Below are 19,387 nucleotides of genomic sequence, written 5' to 3' on the forward strand. Positions count from 1 at the left end.
TGGTATAGAAAACACACACACACACACACACACACACACACACACACACACACATACACACACACACACACACACACACACACACACACACACACACACAGCTGTACAGTGTTTTCAGAAAGCCTACAAACACTCAGAGATCTTGTAATATCCTTTCTGGAAAACTATTGCTAACAGCTCTTGATCACAATAAGAACACCAATAAGTAATACCCTACTGAATATGACAAAAAAGACTTTAGTAAATCTTTCACAGCTCATGTGGTGAATTAAATGACTACTTCACACTCTGGGTGGCATTACATATGCTTTGGGATAAAAGTGTAATTTTGATCCTAGGAAATACCAGACTTCTTTGTCACTCCATCCTCCTTTCCAATTTCATGAAGATTTTCTTAAGATCATCCTGACATCTGTCACAGAAGCAAGTAGATAAATGGGATTGTATGTCATGCTAAGGAGTTCTACATTGGCATCTTTTAACCAAGAACATGAAAATTTGGCCCTCTCAGGTTTCTATTCAGTAATAATTTTGAGCAAAACCTAAAATTGTATATGAATGAAAATGAATACCTTATAATGTATTTCCTTTCAAATGACAATTTTAAAAATCCCAACCTTTAGTTAACCATTCAAGAATGGAAATTAGTTTATAAAAATTTAAAAAGACAAACCTTAAAAGAAACTTTTAGAGACTGTAGCCTAGTTTTTGTTTTTGTTATAAAAAAAATCTATTCTAGATAAATTGTTTTTGATTTGGGCCTGTGTGGTCATTATAGTAAGCACATACTGATTTTTAATGAACCCCATGGCAAATCTGATACTCATTTGGCCTTGAATGTGTTTTGGCATGCAAATACATCTACTTATACTTTTAAAAAATCCATGATTCTATCAGTTTAGCTTCCCTTAGAAGAGGAGATCTTAGCTTTCTCCATTCTTTTTTTTTTCCCTTAAGGCAATTGAGGTTAAGCGAGTTGCCCAGGGTCACACAGCTAGGAAGTATCACATTTGAACTCAGGTCCTCCTGACTTCAGGGCTGGTCTCTATTCTCTACTAGACAGTCTTCATGAATGGCTGTGGCTAAGGAAACAAGTAATATGATGGCTAGAGTGTAAGACTTGGGTGTTAAGAAGAGCAGACAGAATATAAATCTTGCCTCAGCCACTTACTAACTCATGATCCTATACATCAAGCCACTCAATCCTTCTCAGATTTTCTTTCCAAACCTATGAAATGGGGATAATAAAATTTACTATCTCACAGGATTGTAATGAGAATAGAATGACATGTCAAAGGCTTTCTAATCCTTAAAATACTAAAAAAAATGCTAGCAATTATCATTATTTTCAAAATCTCCCAATAGTCAGCTCTCTCATAATAAGTCTTGCTTTACTTAACTAAGTAAATTACTTCTCAGGAATCTCCACTCCAAAAATCAAAGCCTTCTTAACTTAGTAAACACACTAGGGACTTATGCCCCAAAAACATAGCCTTCAAGAACACAGGTTCATCTCACACTGCAGTAAGATGCTAGAATAAGACATTAATATATATCTTATAAATATCATTTTTTAAAAATTCAAAGAAATAATATTATTTCCAAAAATTTTTCTTTAAAGAAACTCTATTAATGACCAGCAGGAGGAATACAGAGAGGCTTGGAGAGACTTAAATCAACTGTTGCTAAGTGAAATGAGCAGAACCAGAAGATCACTATACACTTCAACAACAATACTGTATGAGGATGTATTCTGATGGAAGTGGAAATCTTCAACATAAAGAAGATCCAACTCACTTCCAGTTGATCAATGATGGACAGAAATAACTATACCCAGAGAAGGAACACTGGGAAGCAAATGTAAATTGTTAGCACTACTGTCTATCTACCCAGGTTACTTTACCTTCGGAAGCTAATAATTAATGTGCAACAAGAAAATGGTATTTACACACATATATTGTATCTAGGTTATATTGTAACACATGTAAAATGTATGGGATTACCTGCCATCGGGGGGAGGGAGTGGAGGGAGGGAGGGGATAATTTGGAAAAATGAATAAAAATAAATAAAGAAAGAAACTCTATTAAAGGAAACTGAATATTTAATTTTTAAAATTTCATTAGTATATTATGTTTTTATGCCAACTTTATTTTATATATGATATATATGTATACATTCACATATGGAGATATTTTACCCTTTCCCCTGCCTAGTAAGTCAACTCTTATAAAAAAAAGTATAAAAGGGAAGAGAAAAGAATAAACAACATATCATCTGTGTCTAATTGTATGTGTATTATCTCATACCCACAGTCTCTGCATGCTCAAACCTCAAATGGAAAGAAGTTCATTTTTTAGCTCTTCTTTGTGATCATATTGACTCATATTTATCCAATATTTATGTTTATGTTGATTCTGTGGACTTTTAAATAGCCATTGTATATATTGTTTTCTTTTCCTGATTCCTTCACTCTTTATGCATTCCATACTTCTCAGAACTCTTCAAATCTAATGTTTCTTATATTATATTATATTTTATCGTATTCATAGTCCACAATTTAGCCATTCTCAAATTGAAGGGCAATTATTTTTATTTTAGCTCTTTTAATGATAAAAAGGACCATCAAGTTACCATCATCACCACCCACCCCCTATTCAATAAACTCCCATTATCCCCTTATTATATCCAGAATCAAATACAAAACTTATTTGGTATTCACAACCCTTCATATTGTAGCTCCTCCTATCTTTGTAGTCTTTTTACACTTTACTCCTTGCCAATATGCTTCAATTCAGTGACAATCACCTGGCTGTTCCACAAACAAAACTCTCTATCTCTTGGCTCCAAGTATTTTTTCTGACTGTCCCTCATTCCTGGAATGCTCACCCTTTTGATCTCTTCCGATGGTTTCCTTCAAGTCTTAACTAAAATCTGACCTTCAACATTAAGCCTTCCTTAATCCCTCTTAATTCTACTCCCTTCTGTTAAATATTTCCTATTCATCATATATTTATATATGTTATATGTATACATATAATTTATTCATACATTATTTGTGTGCTAGATTGTGAGCACATTAAAGATAGGAATTTTTGTCCTTTTTTGTATCTCTAATACTTAGTACAATGCCTAGCACATAGTAGGTGCTTTATAAATACTTAATGATTTACTGACTAAATATTTTGGTAGATTAGGGATCTTTTTATCTTTGACCTTCTTGAGAGATTACCTGGCAGTGACATTCCACCTCTTGGCTCCAAACATTTTCTCTGTTCTTCATGCCTAAAATGTTTTTTCCTTCTTATCTCCATCTTCTTGCTTCCTTCATGCCTAAAAATATGGACATTTTAATTAATTTTTAGCATAATTCCAAATTGATTTACTTAATGGCTGGTCAATTCATAGTTCCACCAATAGTGTATTAATGTTCCTCTTTCCCCACAATCTATTTGACATTCTTTTTTTCCATCTTTTGGTATCTTTGTCAATTTTCTGAATGTAAGACAAAATATCAGATTTTTTTGAAATTCATTTTTGTTTTATTTTTGGAGACTTGGAGCAACTTTCACATGGTTGTCAAGAGTTTGCAGTTCTTACTTTGAGAATTGTTTGATCATATCTGTTGACCACTTATCTGTTAAGGAATGGTTTTTTTAATCCTATATATTCTTATATATTTTAGATATTGGACTCTTATTAGAGATATTTGGCGGAAAGCTTTTTGTTCTTACCAATCAAAGCTTTCCTGTTTTATCTGCAATGACTTTATTAATACAAAAGCTTTCTAATTTCACATAATTAAAATTATATGTTTAAACTTTTTTGATCACCTCTTTCTCTTGTCTGGTCAGGAATTCTTCATTAATCAGAGCTATGGAAGATACCTTATTTGTTTCAAATTTTTAAAGAGAAATTTTTAATATTCGAGAGATATTTTCATTTTTAGTTTGATAAGAGATATGGTAAAAGATACTGGTCTATACCTAGTTTTTGACAAACTGTTTTTCAGTTTTCCCCAAAGTTCTTGTAAAATAGGGAATTTATCCAAGCAATTTATTTCCTTGGTCTTATATAACATGGAGGTTTTTAGTTTGATTGGTTGTTCTTCCTTGCCTAATGTGTTCCATTGTTCTACTTTTCCATTTTTTAAATCAGTGCCAAATAATTTCAGCCCTTTCTTATAAAAATAAAGTGTAGAAGTGTTATTTCCATTTCATTATTATTTTGCTCCCATTATTTCCTGTGAGATTCCTCCAAAACAAATTTTATATTACATGTTAAATAATATGTTCTCTAAATTATAATAACATAACTACCTCCTTGATGATTTGATTTGAAAATCTGTAAGTTAATGTATGTAATGCTATTATTTTTATTATGTTAGTGCAACCCAACTGTAAATAATAAATATCTCTTCAATTAGTTGTTATTTTTCATTTCTCTATGGAGTGTTTTAGTTTTTTGTAAATGTATTTCTATATTTCAGTACTTTTTAAAAAGGAAGAGTTTTCATGTGATATATTATAAGAGGAAAAATTGACAAGTACAGTGCTTTATTCATAGTAGTACTTAAATACTTATTGCATTTCATTTCATTCAGCCAGAAAGAAATAACTAACACTGAACTTTGAGAGAAATTTCTTTATGCAACCTGAGAAAGAACTCACATTTTTCTCAAAACATTTGCCTTTTTCCTTAATCTAGTAAAAATATTTTTGTCAAAGTAAATATCCAAAGACCACCTATAAATTATTTCACATTTTTCTTCTCATTTTAGTATTTGAGATACTCTAGGTGAAAAAAACAAGTTCAGTTTCTACTATCAGCAGGCACATGGATATTTAGTATTCCACCTTTTGATTTTTCACTCTACTTTCACTAGTGTTTACAGATGAAATAAGACCCAGATTGTTGACCCTCCAGTGAGCTTAATTGACTCCCCGGGCTTCACATAAAGCAAGCAAATGGAATGGAAACATGGTACTATTAAGAATATTATTTCTCTGCTTTTTGACCATTTTAAATTCCTCCCAGCCCTGCCAGATTCCTGATGACTTTGTGGCTGCCAGTTCTCCAGGACATATCATGATTGGAGGTTTATTTGCAGTTCATAATAAAATGATTCATTCAGAAAAATATCACAGAAGACCAGAAATTCAAACTTGTGAGGGGTAAGTAATGCTACAAATATGACATATTAGGTATCAAGATTTGACCATGGGAACCAGTCATGTAAATTGTTTTGCTCTAATCTTATTACCATATAAATAGCTCTCATAAAATTGAAATCTATGAAGGACTTGATTTTAATGTTACATATGCTTAGTTAGCTGTATATAGCCAGTGAATCTGTGAGAAGCATTCATTGCTACGAAGTTCAATGAATCCTCCAAAGTTAAGAAAAATCTATACTTTTGAATAATTTTTTGGATTCTATTGAGCAAATGTTTTGAAAGACTAAGAAGATGAATAAGAAGATATAACAGCCCATCCCACACTACAAGAATATAAAGTAAATTTGGGTGTCTTAATGATTCCTAACCTGTTATTGTGTTAGCACAGATGATTGAGCAGTACATATTTTTTAATCATTTCTCAAAAGAAGATTTCAAACTTTCTCACCAAAGGTGAATATGAATATGAATAATGGTAATTAGTCTGGCAGTAGTATGTATATATAAATGGAGACAGTAAGGAATGAGAATGGGAAGACCTGAAAAGAAATTACTGCAGCAGTAGAGACACGGTGAGTAGGATCTCAATACAGGAAAAGCACTGAGAATAGAAAGAAAGGAATTAATGCAAGAGGTACTACAGGGAACTGATGACTACTTGAACAGGAGAGATGAGGGATATTAAAAAATTAAACATAATATCAAGGTTTCAAACATGAGAACCTGATTGAATGATTATGCCATTAACGAGTGAAATCAGAAGGGGAAACTATATGTTAAGAAGAAAGCTCAGTTTGGGGCATAATGAAGTTGAGGTACAGATGGAGAAGTCTCATAGGTGGTTAGTGTTGTGGGCCCTGTCTCAGAAGAAATTTTGGGGGCTGGAATCTTTTACATAGTTATAATGGTTAAAGCTATGAGACTAAGCGAGATCATCTAGGATGAATGTGTATCCAGAGAGAAAAGAGAAAGGGGATAAGAATGATAAAAGAACAAGACACCAGTGAAAGCAATTGAAAAGAAATTTGAAGTCATCCTTGAGTCTTCCCTTTCTCTACCATAGCCCCACATCCAATCAGTTGCCAAGTTCTACTTATTTTCTTTTCACAATATTTCTCTCTCATCTTTTCCTTTTCTCTACTCAGCCACTATCCTAGTTTGGGTTCTAATCACTTTTTTTTCTTTTTTTTTATTTAATTTTTATTTTATTTTATAATTATAACTTTTTTTTGACAGTACATATGCATGGGTAATTTTTACAGCATTATCCCTTGCACTTACTTCTATTCAGATTTTTCCCTTCCTCCCCCAACCCCCTCCCCCAGATGGCAGGCAGTCTTATACATGTTAAATATATTACAGTATATTCTAGATACAATATATGTGTGTAGAACCGAATTTCTTGTTGCACAGGAAGAATTGGATTCAGAAGGTAAAAATAACAGTTTACACTCATTTCCCAGTGTTCCTTTTTTGGATGTAGCTGATTCTGTCCATCATTAATCAATTGGAATTGGATTAGCTCTTCTCTATGTTGAAGATATCCACTTCCATCAGCATACATCCTCGTACAGTATCATTGTTGAGGTGTATAATGATCTTCTGGTTCTGCTCGTCTAATCACTTTTTATCTGGACAACAGCTTCATAATTGAACTGCTAGTTTCCAGTTTCTTTACTCTCTAATTCACCTTCCATATAACTGTCAAAATAATCTTCCTAAAAGTGCAGGTGTGATCATAATCATTATCATGTTCATAAAGTTCAGTGACATCATAACAATCTAACTTCAACTTATTTCTCCAAATTGATTTCATGTGATTTGCCATCATGTACCTTGATTCTTACTAAGTTAGATCACATGCTGTTTGCAAATGTGACATTCCATCCCCCATCTTTATAGCTTTAAACACTGTTCATCAGTCTAGAATGTTTCTGTTTCTTACCTCTATCCCTTGTGATCTCAGCTTCCTTCAAGGGTATCACAGCTTTTTGTGCCATAGTTTTCCTTTATTGTACCCTTTAGTTAGCTGCCAAGTTACATTACATTTATCATGCATAATCTGTCTATCTATATAGATAGATAGATATAGATATAGGTATTCCATTCCCATGCCACCACCAGGGAATAGAATATAAGCTCCTTGAGCTGTTTTGTAGAAACTGTTTTGTTTTTATATCCCCAAAATCTGATACAGCATTTTGCATATATGTTAAATTCTAAATAAAAACTAATTAAGTAAATGCACTGACCTGAAGAGAGATCTTTAGTAGCAAAGCTCTGTCCCTGGTCCTACTCTGCTCAATTTAAAAAAAAAAAGTTTTTTAAACAAGTGGACTCGGTAAAGACATAGAAAACATGTTCACTAAATAATTGGGTAGCAGAACTGGCAAGATCATAAATACTGGGTTGATTCTAATAAGATGATATGTAATGGGAACAAAATAAAGTCTTACATTTAAGTCCAAAAACTCAACTAAACACATACTTAACATGGAAAGTCAAATACAAGTTTTTGCTAGAAAAGGATATTCATTTTAGAGGCTTGAAAAGTTAACATGCCAGGATTATAATATGGATAAATATAATATGGATAAAAAAAATCTAACCATATTTAAATAAATGTCCAGCACAGTGTCTAAAGGTGATAGTTTTACTTTAGTCCAACTATATCAAGTCTTATCATATTCAGATCTGACTCAAATGGACAAAATTTTAAAAACAGACCAGTTATCTAGACAATTGTTTTACTTACAGAGTATTTCATTCCTGGAGGCATCACTAGAACTTATCAAAATATAATTTCCCATTTTTAAATACTTATTTCCTGGCAGCTTTGAAATTTCAATGTTTCTTCAAACTCTTGCCATGATACACAGCATTGAACTGATCAACAATTCCTCACTGCTACCTGGAGTTAAACTAGGGTATGAGATCTATGACACCTGCACTGAAGTAACAGTAGCAATTGCAGCCACGCTAAGGTTCCTCTCTAAATTTAACTGCTCCCAAAACATCGTGGAATTTCAGTGTAACTATTCCAACTACACACCAAGAGTTAAAGCTGTCATAGGAGCCAGTTACTCAGAAATAACCATGGCTGTTTCCAGGATGTTGAATTTACAACTCATTCCACAGGTACGTCTTTTCTTGAAATCTAGCTTGCTTTTCTATTTGTATCTGCAATGGTTAGCATAATATTTTGCACATGGTAAGCACTTAAGTACTTTTCCATTCATTTATACTTTACTTTTGAACATGCTCATCTAGATCTTTCCTGGGCAAGAGGACCTAGCCAAAGCACAATTTTTGAGGTGACAGAAATTCTGATTCCTCATTAGTTTAGGAAGGGATTTGTGTGGCCTTTGCAGACTGTGGTAAAAATTTGAAAGATCTTGTTTCCAAGTCTGGCTCAGTCTCTCACTAGATATGTGATCTTAATCAAGTCATTTTATGGTTTGAGGATCTGAAATTCTTCATTTACCAAATGCTGGAGATAGATAGTGTTATCTCTTCTAATGCAAAATTTCTTTTCTACTTTATGGAAACTTCACATAGCAAAGGCTTTCTCTAATGCCCAAAAGGGCCAAGTAGCATGAAGCATGAAGATCACAGGATTTTGAAACTTAAATCTATAAATGACTCTAGAATCCATGAATTTACAATTATATACTTCAGCTTGTTTAGCCATTCCCCAAATGATAGGCATCCCTTTGATGTCCCAATTCATATATATCAATTCATATGTCCATTAAAAAAACTGCTAGAAATATTTTTGTACAAATAGGATGTTTTCCTTTTCTTGGATGTCTCTCTGGACACAGTTCCAAATGTCTCTGCAGAATGGTTGGAATAGTTCACAATTCTACCAACAATGCATTACTATCTCAATTTTCACACATCTCCTCCAACATATAACATGTTCCTTTTTTTTGCCATTTTAGCCACTCTGATAAGCATGAGGTATTACCTCAGAGTTGTGTTAATTTGCCTTTTTCTGATCAATACAGAATTTTTTATGACTATAGATAACTTTGATTTCTCTCTCAGAACTGCCTGTTCATATCCCTTAAGGATAATATGCTTCTTTAGAAAAGTTGCTAAACCTCTATTCTTAGTTGGCAAGTTTTCATGGTCTGCTAAGGACTGATTCTATTATATGATTACATTCTATATCCATATACTCACAAGTCACCAGAAATGAATGTCTGGGTAAAATAAAACACAGCTCTTCCCCAGATCCTTCAGTAATCCCTTGTTAATAACTATGAGTAGAAGACAGTGTTAAGGAGAGAATATCTCAGCATGAGATGTGAATATTTCAGTCTCAGCTTGCTCAGCATGTTCTGGTTTTTGTTACTTCAAGTGACACATGATGGTTAAGACAAGACAATGTCCTTGTGGAAGCACCTGCTTAAATGCTATTGTATTGACTTAGACTATTAATATAGACTAAGATATAATTTATGTATATATATATATATATACATATTTATCTAGATATAGATATAATTTCAAATATATCCTAACTAAAATGAGAGAAACTTTTAAATATTTCCTAAAAACATTTTAAGAATAACAAATTATTTCCCCTAAAATACTTTATTCATAAACAGCTTTTTGGAGACACATTATTTTCTTGTTGGATAAAAACTCAGAGCTTCATGCTATGCACTAAATCTGGAATGATAACATTTTCTTATGTATTTGACATTCCCTTGACATTTTCCTTGACAAATAAATATTGATAAGCACTTTATTCTATATTTAACTTATTGTTTTTATGGAACCACCAAGAGAAAGCTTTCTCTGTATTTCTACTCAGGAATCACTTATGTTTAAAAAAAAAAAAAAGGCAGGCACAAATATGTATTGACTTACAAGATTTCATCAAATAAAGTTCCCTAAACACATACATATATACATGCATACATACACACACAAGCATATGAGTGTAACTAAAGTTTAAAAAATCTTCATAAAATGAAATAATCAGAATTTTAAAGTAAAGTTAGTATTTTATATACATTATGAGTGTAAAAGTCAATATATTTGACAGTATAGATGGAAATAATCAGAAAATAAGCAAGGATTTACTATCTACATACCCTTTGTGCAACACACTGGTAGAGTAGGTAGGGCTTCTTAAACTTTTTCCCACTCACATTCCTTTTCATACAAGAAATTTTTATGCAATCTCAGGTTGATAAGCATATAAAATAGATGTATAAATCAAACATTTACTGATAATAAATCATAAGGGAATTTTTTAAACAATTGTTTGGGATACATATAATAAGGTGAAAGCAAATTTGCATACAAATGAGGGATATGCTTGTCTATTTTTACATAAAAAATTAAATCTTGGGGTGCAGCTAGGTGGTTAGAGGATCAACTTTGAAGGCAGAAGGATGTGAGTTCAAATGTGGCCTCAGACACTTAATACTTCCTAGCTGTGTGACTCTGGGCAAGTAACTTAACACCAATCACCTCAGCAAAAATAATAATAATAACAATCATTAAATCTTGGGGGAATATTTTATATCTTTTACTGTTGCCAAATTTTTGATGACCTTCACATTCAGTTATACAACATCACTCACAGTTTAGGAAGCTTTGCTATAAAGGGTATAAATCATAAAGTCACTTCTCTTAAGGAATTTACAACCTAATGAGGGATAATGTTTTAGCACATATAATTTTGTCAAACAGAGAAAATAAGTTGTTTTTTTTTTTTCAAAGAAATTACCTTATTCAGGTGCTAAATAGTTTGTAGCCTCTGGCTATAGTAAAAATCCAGAGGAAGAAGTCAGTAAAGATTGAGTTTAGTTAGGGTAAAAGACCTTGATGGAGTAGGTGAGAAAATTAAGGTGAGGAAGAGTTAATGTGACTTCAGAGCATCTAACAGCCACTTGGGACTCACCATCTGTTCCTATAACTGAATTGTTTGGTACGCTTTTAGGTGAGCTATGCTTCCACAGCAGAAATCCTAAGCGATAAGTTACGCTTTCCTTCTTCCTTTCGAACTGTGCCCAGTGACTTCTATCAAACCAAGGCCATGGCACACTTGATCCAGAAGTCTGGATGGAATTGGATCGGCATCATCACCACTGACGATGACTATGGACGCTTGGCACTTGGCACATTTGGAATGCATGCCTCAGCAAACAGCTTGTGCATTGCATTCAGAGAGACCCTCCCAGCTTTCCTCTCTGATAAGACCATTGAGATCAGGATCAATCAGACACTTGAAAAAATCATGGAGGAAAGGCATGTCAATGTCATCGTGGTCTTCCTAAGACAGTTCCTTGTATTCACCCTTTTTAATAAGGCCATTGAGAGGAATATAAATAAGGTCTGGATTGCCAGTGATACCTGGTCAGCAGCTGTCAAGATTAGCACCATTCCAAATGTCAAACGTGTTGGCAAAGTGATAGGGTTTGCATTTAAAGGTGGAAACATGTCCTCTTTCCAGGACTTCATCCAAAATCTACACTTAATGCCTAATGAAAACAACAAAATTTTAAGTGAATATATCATGCTCTTGTCATCCTGTTCACATGTCAAAGACAATGATTTGAATTATTGTATTGCCAACTATTCTCAGGAGAGCTGGGACTACAGAATGGTGGAAAGCAACTTCTCCCTGAGAAATGGTTTTCTATTGGATAATGCTGAACCAGGCCATGTCCATAGCGTTCAGCTTGCTGTATCTGCTCTTGCTTATGCTATTCGGGATCAATGTAGAGAGCGAAATTGCCAGAATCCAGCTGCATTTCAACCTTGGGAGGTACTGTAATTGTATGTCCAATTCAATTACTTCACAATTATTCTTGCTTCTGTTGTTTTTTTTTTCCTTTATTTTATGATGGTCTAGGTTTGTCTGGTATTTTGCCCTTCAGAGAAAGAAAATATATTTTGCATAGTTGAATAACCTAAAATCATCTCCTTTAATTGTTTTTTGTCTTAGCATTAATAGAGACATATGAATAGGGACAGAGACTAAATTTGTAATTCCATTGCTATTGGAAACTTAGTGTCAAGATAAGGTTGAAACACACGTTTTCTCAAAATCTATGCTCTATCTACTATGCTATCTCAAAAGAGTAAGTAAGCCGTGAAAGAAATATACATTTGTCTTTATTTTCCTTTCTAAAAACATGTCTAACTGGGAGGAATTAAAATTAAAATCTAATTTGAATCATGAAATTCTGATTTTTTAAAAAAATACATGGATGTGAATGACAATGTAACTTGTGTCTTTGGAAAATGACAGCAATTTTGTCTAATATTTCCAGCTATATGTGTTTGGATTCAGGTTGTATGTCTTGGGGTAGAACTTATTTGAATACTGTAAAAGATCCAAAATACAACAGTGAAGATACTTTTCTTTTCAACCAGCACAGATTATGTGCTCTCTATGATGTGGTAGACAGTCTTCATGAATTGCTGTGGCCAAACTAATTCATTGTTGTCCAACTTTTTGAAGATAAGCCCTTCCACACAGTCCATCATCAGTCCATTTTTGAAACCTTTCTAGCTTGGTAAGTCAAGTCAACAAGCATCTATTAAATTCTATGTGCCATGCACTATGTAGAGTAACCAACATTTAGAATAAAAATAGCTGCTATTTATAGGGTGATTTAGCATTTGCAAAGCACTTTGCATATTCTATTGCATTTTATTCTCAATAAAAACATCTTCCCCTCCTTTTTACTGACCCCCCACCAAAAAAAAAAAAAAAAAAAAAAAAGACAACACATTCTATAAATACCAATGAGTATTAGTTCTGGGATCTAATACAAACTCCTCAGTTTGACATTTAAAACTCTTCATACACATAGCCCTTTCTAACTTTTTATCCTCTAGATTACTCCCCACCATGCAACAATTCAATCATACTGGCCTATTTGCTGTTCCTTAAACCATATATATTCCATCTCCTTTCTCTGGAGAATTACTATCTTCTATGAATACTGGCTGTCCTTAGTATCTGGAATGCTGCTCCTCCTAGCTTCCCTCTCATAGAATAATTATCTGGCTTTCTTCAAGATTCAACACATGTCCCCTTTGGAGGAAAAAAAATACTAAGCAATAAAAAATTTTTTAAATGTAAATAAGATATTTTAACTCTTTTGACCTCAACCTGAAGAGTCCGATCACCCATTTTCTTTCTATGCACTTTTTAGCATTTAAACTCATTTTTCAAAATCCCAGACTGAACATCCTAGAGCAGTAGCTTACATAAATCAGGACATGGAAGAGTCAAAGGAAAATATTAAAATTATAATATTTACTTGAATTAACTAGCTTGAATTCCTTGTTCTCACCTTACAAATATAAGACTTTTTAGAGAATGAAATTAAAAATAAGAAGGAATTACTAAGGCTAGAAGTCAAGGTCATTTTTTGATTGCATCCTAGCACTTCTCAATTCTCAACCAACTTTTGTTTTGTTTTGTTTTTGCTAATGGCATCACACTCCTTGCAAACTACATACACTAAACATTTAAGTTGCTAACAAAGTAGAATTCCCAGAAGTCTGAACTTCATTACTAAAGCCTTGAGAATCATCTTCTGCATTTATTTCCCCAAGATTCCCAGAAAAGGAGCCAATGTACACTGATTTACCATTGTGAATTTAAGAAGTGTAGGAAGCAAATGTCAAGTGGAGTAGAAATTGGGAATTATGGTGTGAGAAAAGAGTTGGATAGGACACCTGAAGAAATTCAGGGCATGCTAATATGCTGTGATACACAGTTGCATACATAAAATTACAAAAGAGGATAATTATTTGAGGTATTATATTGTCACTATTCTTGAGGAATTGGACATATTTTGGGAAAATAACTTGAGAAACAACTTCTTAAAATAATAGGGCCCAAAATTATTTTGACCTTTACCCTTACTTTTTCCTTCATTTATTCCTTGATACTTGCAATGTGGGCAGAGTTCAGACTAAAGCAAACAACAGATGTAGCTGGGTAGCATAGTGTGACAGATATAGAGTTAGAAAGACCTAAGCTTAAATGTCATCTCAGAGACTTATTGTGCAAACCTAGATGAGTCACTTAACCTCTTTCAGCCTCAGTTTCCTTAACTACTTCACAGGGTGGTCATAAGTATCAAAAATGTTGATATATGTAAAGCATGGTACATATGCTAGCTATTATTATCATGCTTTGCTTTCAGGTAGACCCAGTTTTTCTCTCTGACAGTATCAAGGTATGCATTTAAGTTCATATGTATATATGTGTCCATGATTATATGTATATGAGTATGTAAAAATATGAATGCTTCAAAGCAGTGTAGTTGGAGGCATTAATCTTTTGAAGAGAATGGTGTCGATTTGATCACTGCAATTCACAATCCCCCAATTTTAATCAAAATTTAGTCCTGGATTTGCCTCATTCAATATAATTGTGTTAAATCAATGTGTGATTTGTGAACAACACACAACTGAAAAGGAAAGTAGCACAAATACCAATCCTTTCACACTAAAGTATCAATGACAAATAGACCTTTTAGCTCTCCCACGGATATTGCATTTTGCTTGTACTTATGTCTTTGTCATATTTTAAATGATATCAAAGCTATATTTTGCCCATTAAATTATAAATCCCTTGAGGACAGGGAAAGGTTTATTTATCTTTTTATCGCCTCTGACCTAACATGGTAGATCTCTAATAAATATTTGCTGAATGCGTCAATCTGCTAATGATTAATTAACCCAAATGAATCTCTAATTAACAAGATTCTTGGCAGCATAACAAAGTGATCTGGGAGGAAAAAAATCAAGAAGCATGGGAAGAGCACTTAATAAATCATTTGAGAATGAAGTCCACAACAGATATGTGAGCTCATAATATATTAATGGACAAAAGAGAGGGAAATGATCCAAATAATGGGACAGTTGATTAATGGATTAAAGGAATGATATCCAGTGACATATCATGGGATCTGATCCTTGACCTTATTCTTTTTAATAGTTTGTCAGTGAATTGAATAAAACTTTGTTAAATATGGAGATGACACAAAGGAAAAACAGTTACTATTCTGGATAATAACATCAAAAAGATCTTGAGACTGAAACAATATACCAAATCTAATAAAATGAAATACTAAGGATAAATGGGAAACCCCACCTTTTAGTGAAAAAATTCATGGGAATAAAAGGCCAAATAGCAATTTATGTGAAAAAGACTATGGGATTTTGGTGGTCTAAATCTCAACATGAATGAATGCTATGTAATAGAAATCAAAAGGACTAATGCAGCCTTAGGTTTCATTGATGGAAATGCTTTGTTAAAACAAGAAAATAGCTAAATCAGTCCAGTAAGCAATAAGTATTTAATAAGCACCTACTATGTTCCAATCATCATGCTAAGAGATAGGGTTACAAAGCAATCCTTGTCAGCAAAGAGCTTACAATAACAGAAGAGGCAGCATGTATATCTACAGATATGTAAAACTCTGTATCAAACTGACACAAGGTGATTTTTCCCCCCAGGAGGAGGGAAGTAACAAGTGAGAGGAATAAGAAAAGATCTCATGAGAAGACAGGATTTAAACTGAGTCATGAAGGAGACTAGAGTTTCTAAGAGACAGAGGTGAGGAGAAGTATATTCCATTCCTGGAGGACAGCTAGTAAAAGACTTGGAAATAAATGAAACTCCATGTAGAAGGAAAAACAATAGGTTAGTTTGATGGGATTAGAGGGAAAATAAAGAAATATAATCTTCCATTAATCGGGATAATACTTTTAATAATGTTCTTTGTACATTAGCTGCCATATTTAGCAATACATTAAATTTGTAAGTGCCACGTTCTAAAAGGTATATAGATAAATCTATGTATATCAGGAGAAGGGTGACAAAGAATCAGGGATACAAAATCATATCATTTCCTAAGTGATCATAAACATAAATTATCTTAATGATGGTCACTTTTATCATGGTCTAATTTTAGAATACAATAGTCCTGTGATTAGTACAATTAATGACTTCCCCTGAAGTAGGGGCATATATTTAAATTTGTATTACATAAATAAAATATGATCACTGGTTCCAATCCAATATAAATAGGTAGTGAGAACTTGAATGATTCAACCACTTTAAGAAATTCATTATTTGAACTAATTGAAACTTAGCTATAATGATACTGGAACTTTGATGATGTTATATGGAGGCTCTCAATTCTAAGAGACTTTTTCACTGAGACTGCTTAAAATAGCCCCAAACTGTCAAGAGAATTGTAGATATTCTTTACCATTCTGATCCAGGTCAGTTCCCTGGTGATTTATGTCCAATATTGGGAGGGGAAATGAGAAACATTTGGATCATTAAACAGTTAATGAAAGGAGATTCACTTCAACATAACCAAAGGACATTCAATAGGATAGGTATTGGAATTACTTGAGTTGATTTGGCCAAGCAAAGCTCTTATCACATCCACCAGTCAAGAATCTAAGAATCCCTCCAGATATTCCTCAAGGCTGCTTCATACTAAGGATAAGAAAGTGTCAACAGACTGAATCACTGGTCTACTGAACCAACCAAGTGCCAAGAAATTTACCTTTTAAGGAAAAACTAGCCTAGCATGTACATAAGGGGGTGGAGGGGGAACAAACAACTTCTCTTACTACACTGTGATTCTGGAATTCTCCAATGTGCATAATAACAAGGCACTTGGAGATGAGAAAAATCATCTATGAGTATGGCGGCTCTAACAAATCCTCTGGTATCATATAGCTTCCATTTGCACAGCACATTTATCTATTTTCTCATCTTACCCTCACAACAATTTTATATATCCTCCTGACAATTCTGCATCACAATTGGATCAGGTCATTTTATTCCCCATATGATTAGCAAGTAGAGGCCCAGAAGTTAAGCAAAGTGATAGCTATTAGCAAGTATTAGAACTGAGACTAGATTCCAAGCCTCCAATTATCTAGTCTCTGGCTCCTTCCATTTCTCCACATTGAGTTCCTTCCTCTACCTCTGATGAAGACAACCATTTTATGAGACATTTAGGTTATAATTAAAGGTCCTGAACCAACACTAGAATTTCGATAAAATACTGCTGGAAACAAAATGTATGAGAAGTTACAATAATGATACAATTAGAGATTCTCTTCCTCTTTAGTAAAAAAGTGCTAATAAATATTGATATTCTCTAACAATTTCAGGAAGGTAAGACAAGGGGCCATAATAATGTATAGGCAAGATAATTAATCAATCAACAAGAATTCCTTAAGCATTCCTATCTTCCAGGCACTATGCTAACAGTGTTGGTAGTACAAAAATAAAAGTGAGATAGTCCCTGTCCTTAAGGAACCTACATTCTACTAGGAAATGCAATATGTTCTTAGATAAGTAAATGTAAGACTGTGAAGGGTGGAATGATAACTAGAGGAAGCAGGAAAGGAGATACATGAACTGAGCCTTCAATTGAGCTAGAGGTTTTTAAAAGTAGAGGTATGTAAAAAGAGTATTTTAAGCATGAGAGAAAATCTCTGGAAAGGCTTGGATGAAAGAAATTAAATGTCATGTAAAGGGAACAACAAATTGTCCGGGTAACATAGTGCACAGAGCATAAGGGAGAGAAATGTTTAAGCAATCTGAAAAGATAGAAGGGAGTCAGATTATGCAGGACTTTAAATTTAGAACTAAGAAGTTTGCATTTCATTCTATAAGCAATGGGGAACCATTTAAGTTTCTTGAGCAGATAAGTACAATAATCAGACCTATGCTTTAAGAATATTAATTTGAGAATTATATAGAATATAGTTTATAAGAATGAGACTGTAAACAGGAAGACTAGTTATTATTGTTCTATGGAAATCTGGCAGTTATGCCTATAGAAATGGCAACCAGGTCCATGCAAGTTCTGAGCTGCCATGAAATTTCTAAGAATGTAAAGAATTTGTAGTCCATTAAAATCATTTGCTTTTTTTCTTTGGAAACTATTATCTAGCCAGGCCTTCCTAATCCAAATACTTATAGTTTCTAATATCCAAATGTAAAACTTTACATTTATCTTCATTAAATGTCATTTTATTAGATTTACCCAATCATTCTTGTCTTATTACAGTCTTTTTGAATTCTAATTCAGTCATCCAATATAATAGTTACACCTTCCAACTTTGGGTTATCCACAAAGTTTTTTTGTTTTTGTTTTTGTTTTATTTTAGCTTTTTTATTTAAAAGATATATGCATGGGTAATTTTTCAGCATTGACAATTGCAAATCTTTTGTTCCAACTTTTCCCCTCTTTTCCCCCCACCCCTTTCCCCTGATGGCAGGTTGACCAATACATATTAAATATGTTAAAGTATAAGTTAAATACAATATATGTATACATGTCCATACAGTTATTTTGCTGTACAAAAAGAATCAGACTTTGAAATAGTGTACAATTAGCCTGTGAAGGAAATCAGAAATGCAGGTGGACAAAAATAGAGGGATAGGGAATTCTAGGTAGTGGTTCATAGTCATACCCCAGAGTTCTTTCGCTGGGTGTAGCTGGTTCAGTTCATTACTGCTCTATTGGAACTGATTTGCTTCATCTCATTGTTGAAGAGGGCCACGTCCATCAGAATTGATCATCATATTGTTGTTGAAGTATACAATAATCTCCTGGTCCTGCTCATTTCACTCAGCATCAGTTCATGTAAGTCTCTCCAGCCCTTTCTGAAATCATCCTGCTGGTCATTTCTTACAGAACAATAATATTCCATAATAGTCATATTTATTCAGCCATTCTCCAATTGAGGGGCATCCACTCAGTTTCCAGTTTCTGGCCACTGCAAAGAGGGCTGCCACAAACATTCTTGCACATACAGGTCCCTTTCCCTTCTTTAAAATCTCTTTTAGATATAAGCCTGGTAAATAATACTGCTGGATCAAAAGGTATGCACAGTTTGATAACTTTTTGAGCATAGTTCCAAATCATTCTCCAGAATGGCTCATCCACAAAGTTTTAAGCATGACACTTGTAGGATGCTGTCACTTCTTTAAGAAATTTTCTTTTTTATATGCAATATTTTGGGTTAGAGGGGTACCAAAAAAGTGGTGAAAAGAAAAAAAAATAAGCCAACCAGTAAAGGATATAAGGTAGAATACTGTCTCTGTCGTAGATGAATATTTTGATGTCTGAAAGGAGTAGGAAAAGAATTTTGATTTAACAAAAACTTCTAAAACATGTGTAGG

At 33.5% G+C, this 19,387-nt stretch overlaps 1 protein-coding gene across 1 annotated transcript in view; it reads left to right on the top strand.

Moving 5' to 3' along the window:
- The first annotated feature begins 4,978 nt into the window (after positions 1-4,978).
- The window catches only part of GPRC6A (G protein-coupled receptor class C group 6 member A), a 28,546-nt gene continuing 14,137 nt past the window's right edge, over positions 4,979-19,387 (top strand). The window contains exons 1-3 of the mRNA XM_074265417.1: positions 4,979-5,172; positions 8,010-8,313; positions 11,138-11,965. Of these exons, the coding sequence (XP_074121518.1) occupies positions 4,979-5,172; positions 8,010-8,313; positions 11,138-11,965 (1,326 nt within the window). The remainder of the gene's footprint in view (positions 5,173-8,009; positions 8,314-11,137; positions 11,966-19,387) is intronic.

The sequence above is a fragment of the Sminthopsis crassicaudata genome, chromosome 4 (assembly GCF_048593235.1).
Source record: "Sminthopsis crassicaudata isolate SCR6 chromosome 4, ASM4859323v1, whole genome shotgun sequence".
Lineage (NCBI taxonomy): Eukaryota > Metazoa > Chordata > Mammalia > Dasyuromorphia > Dasyuridae > Sminthopsis > Sminthopsis crassicaudata.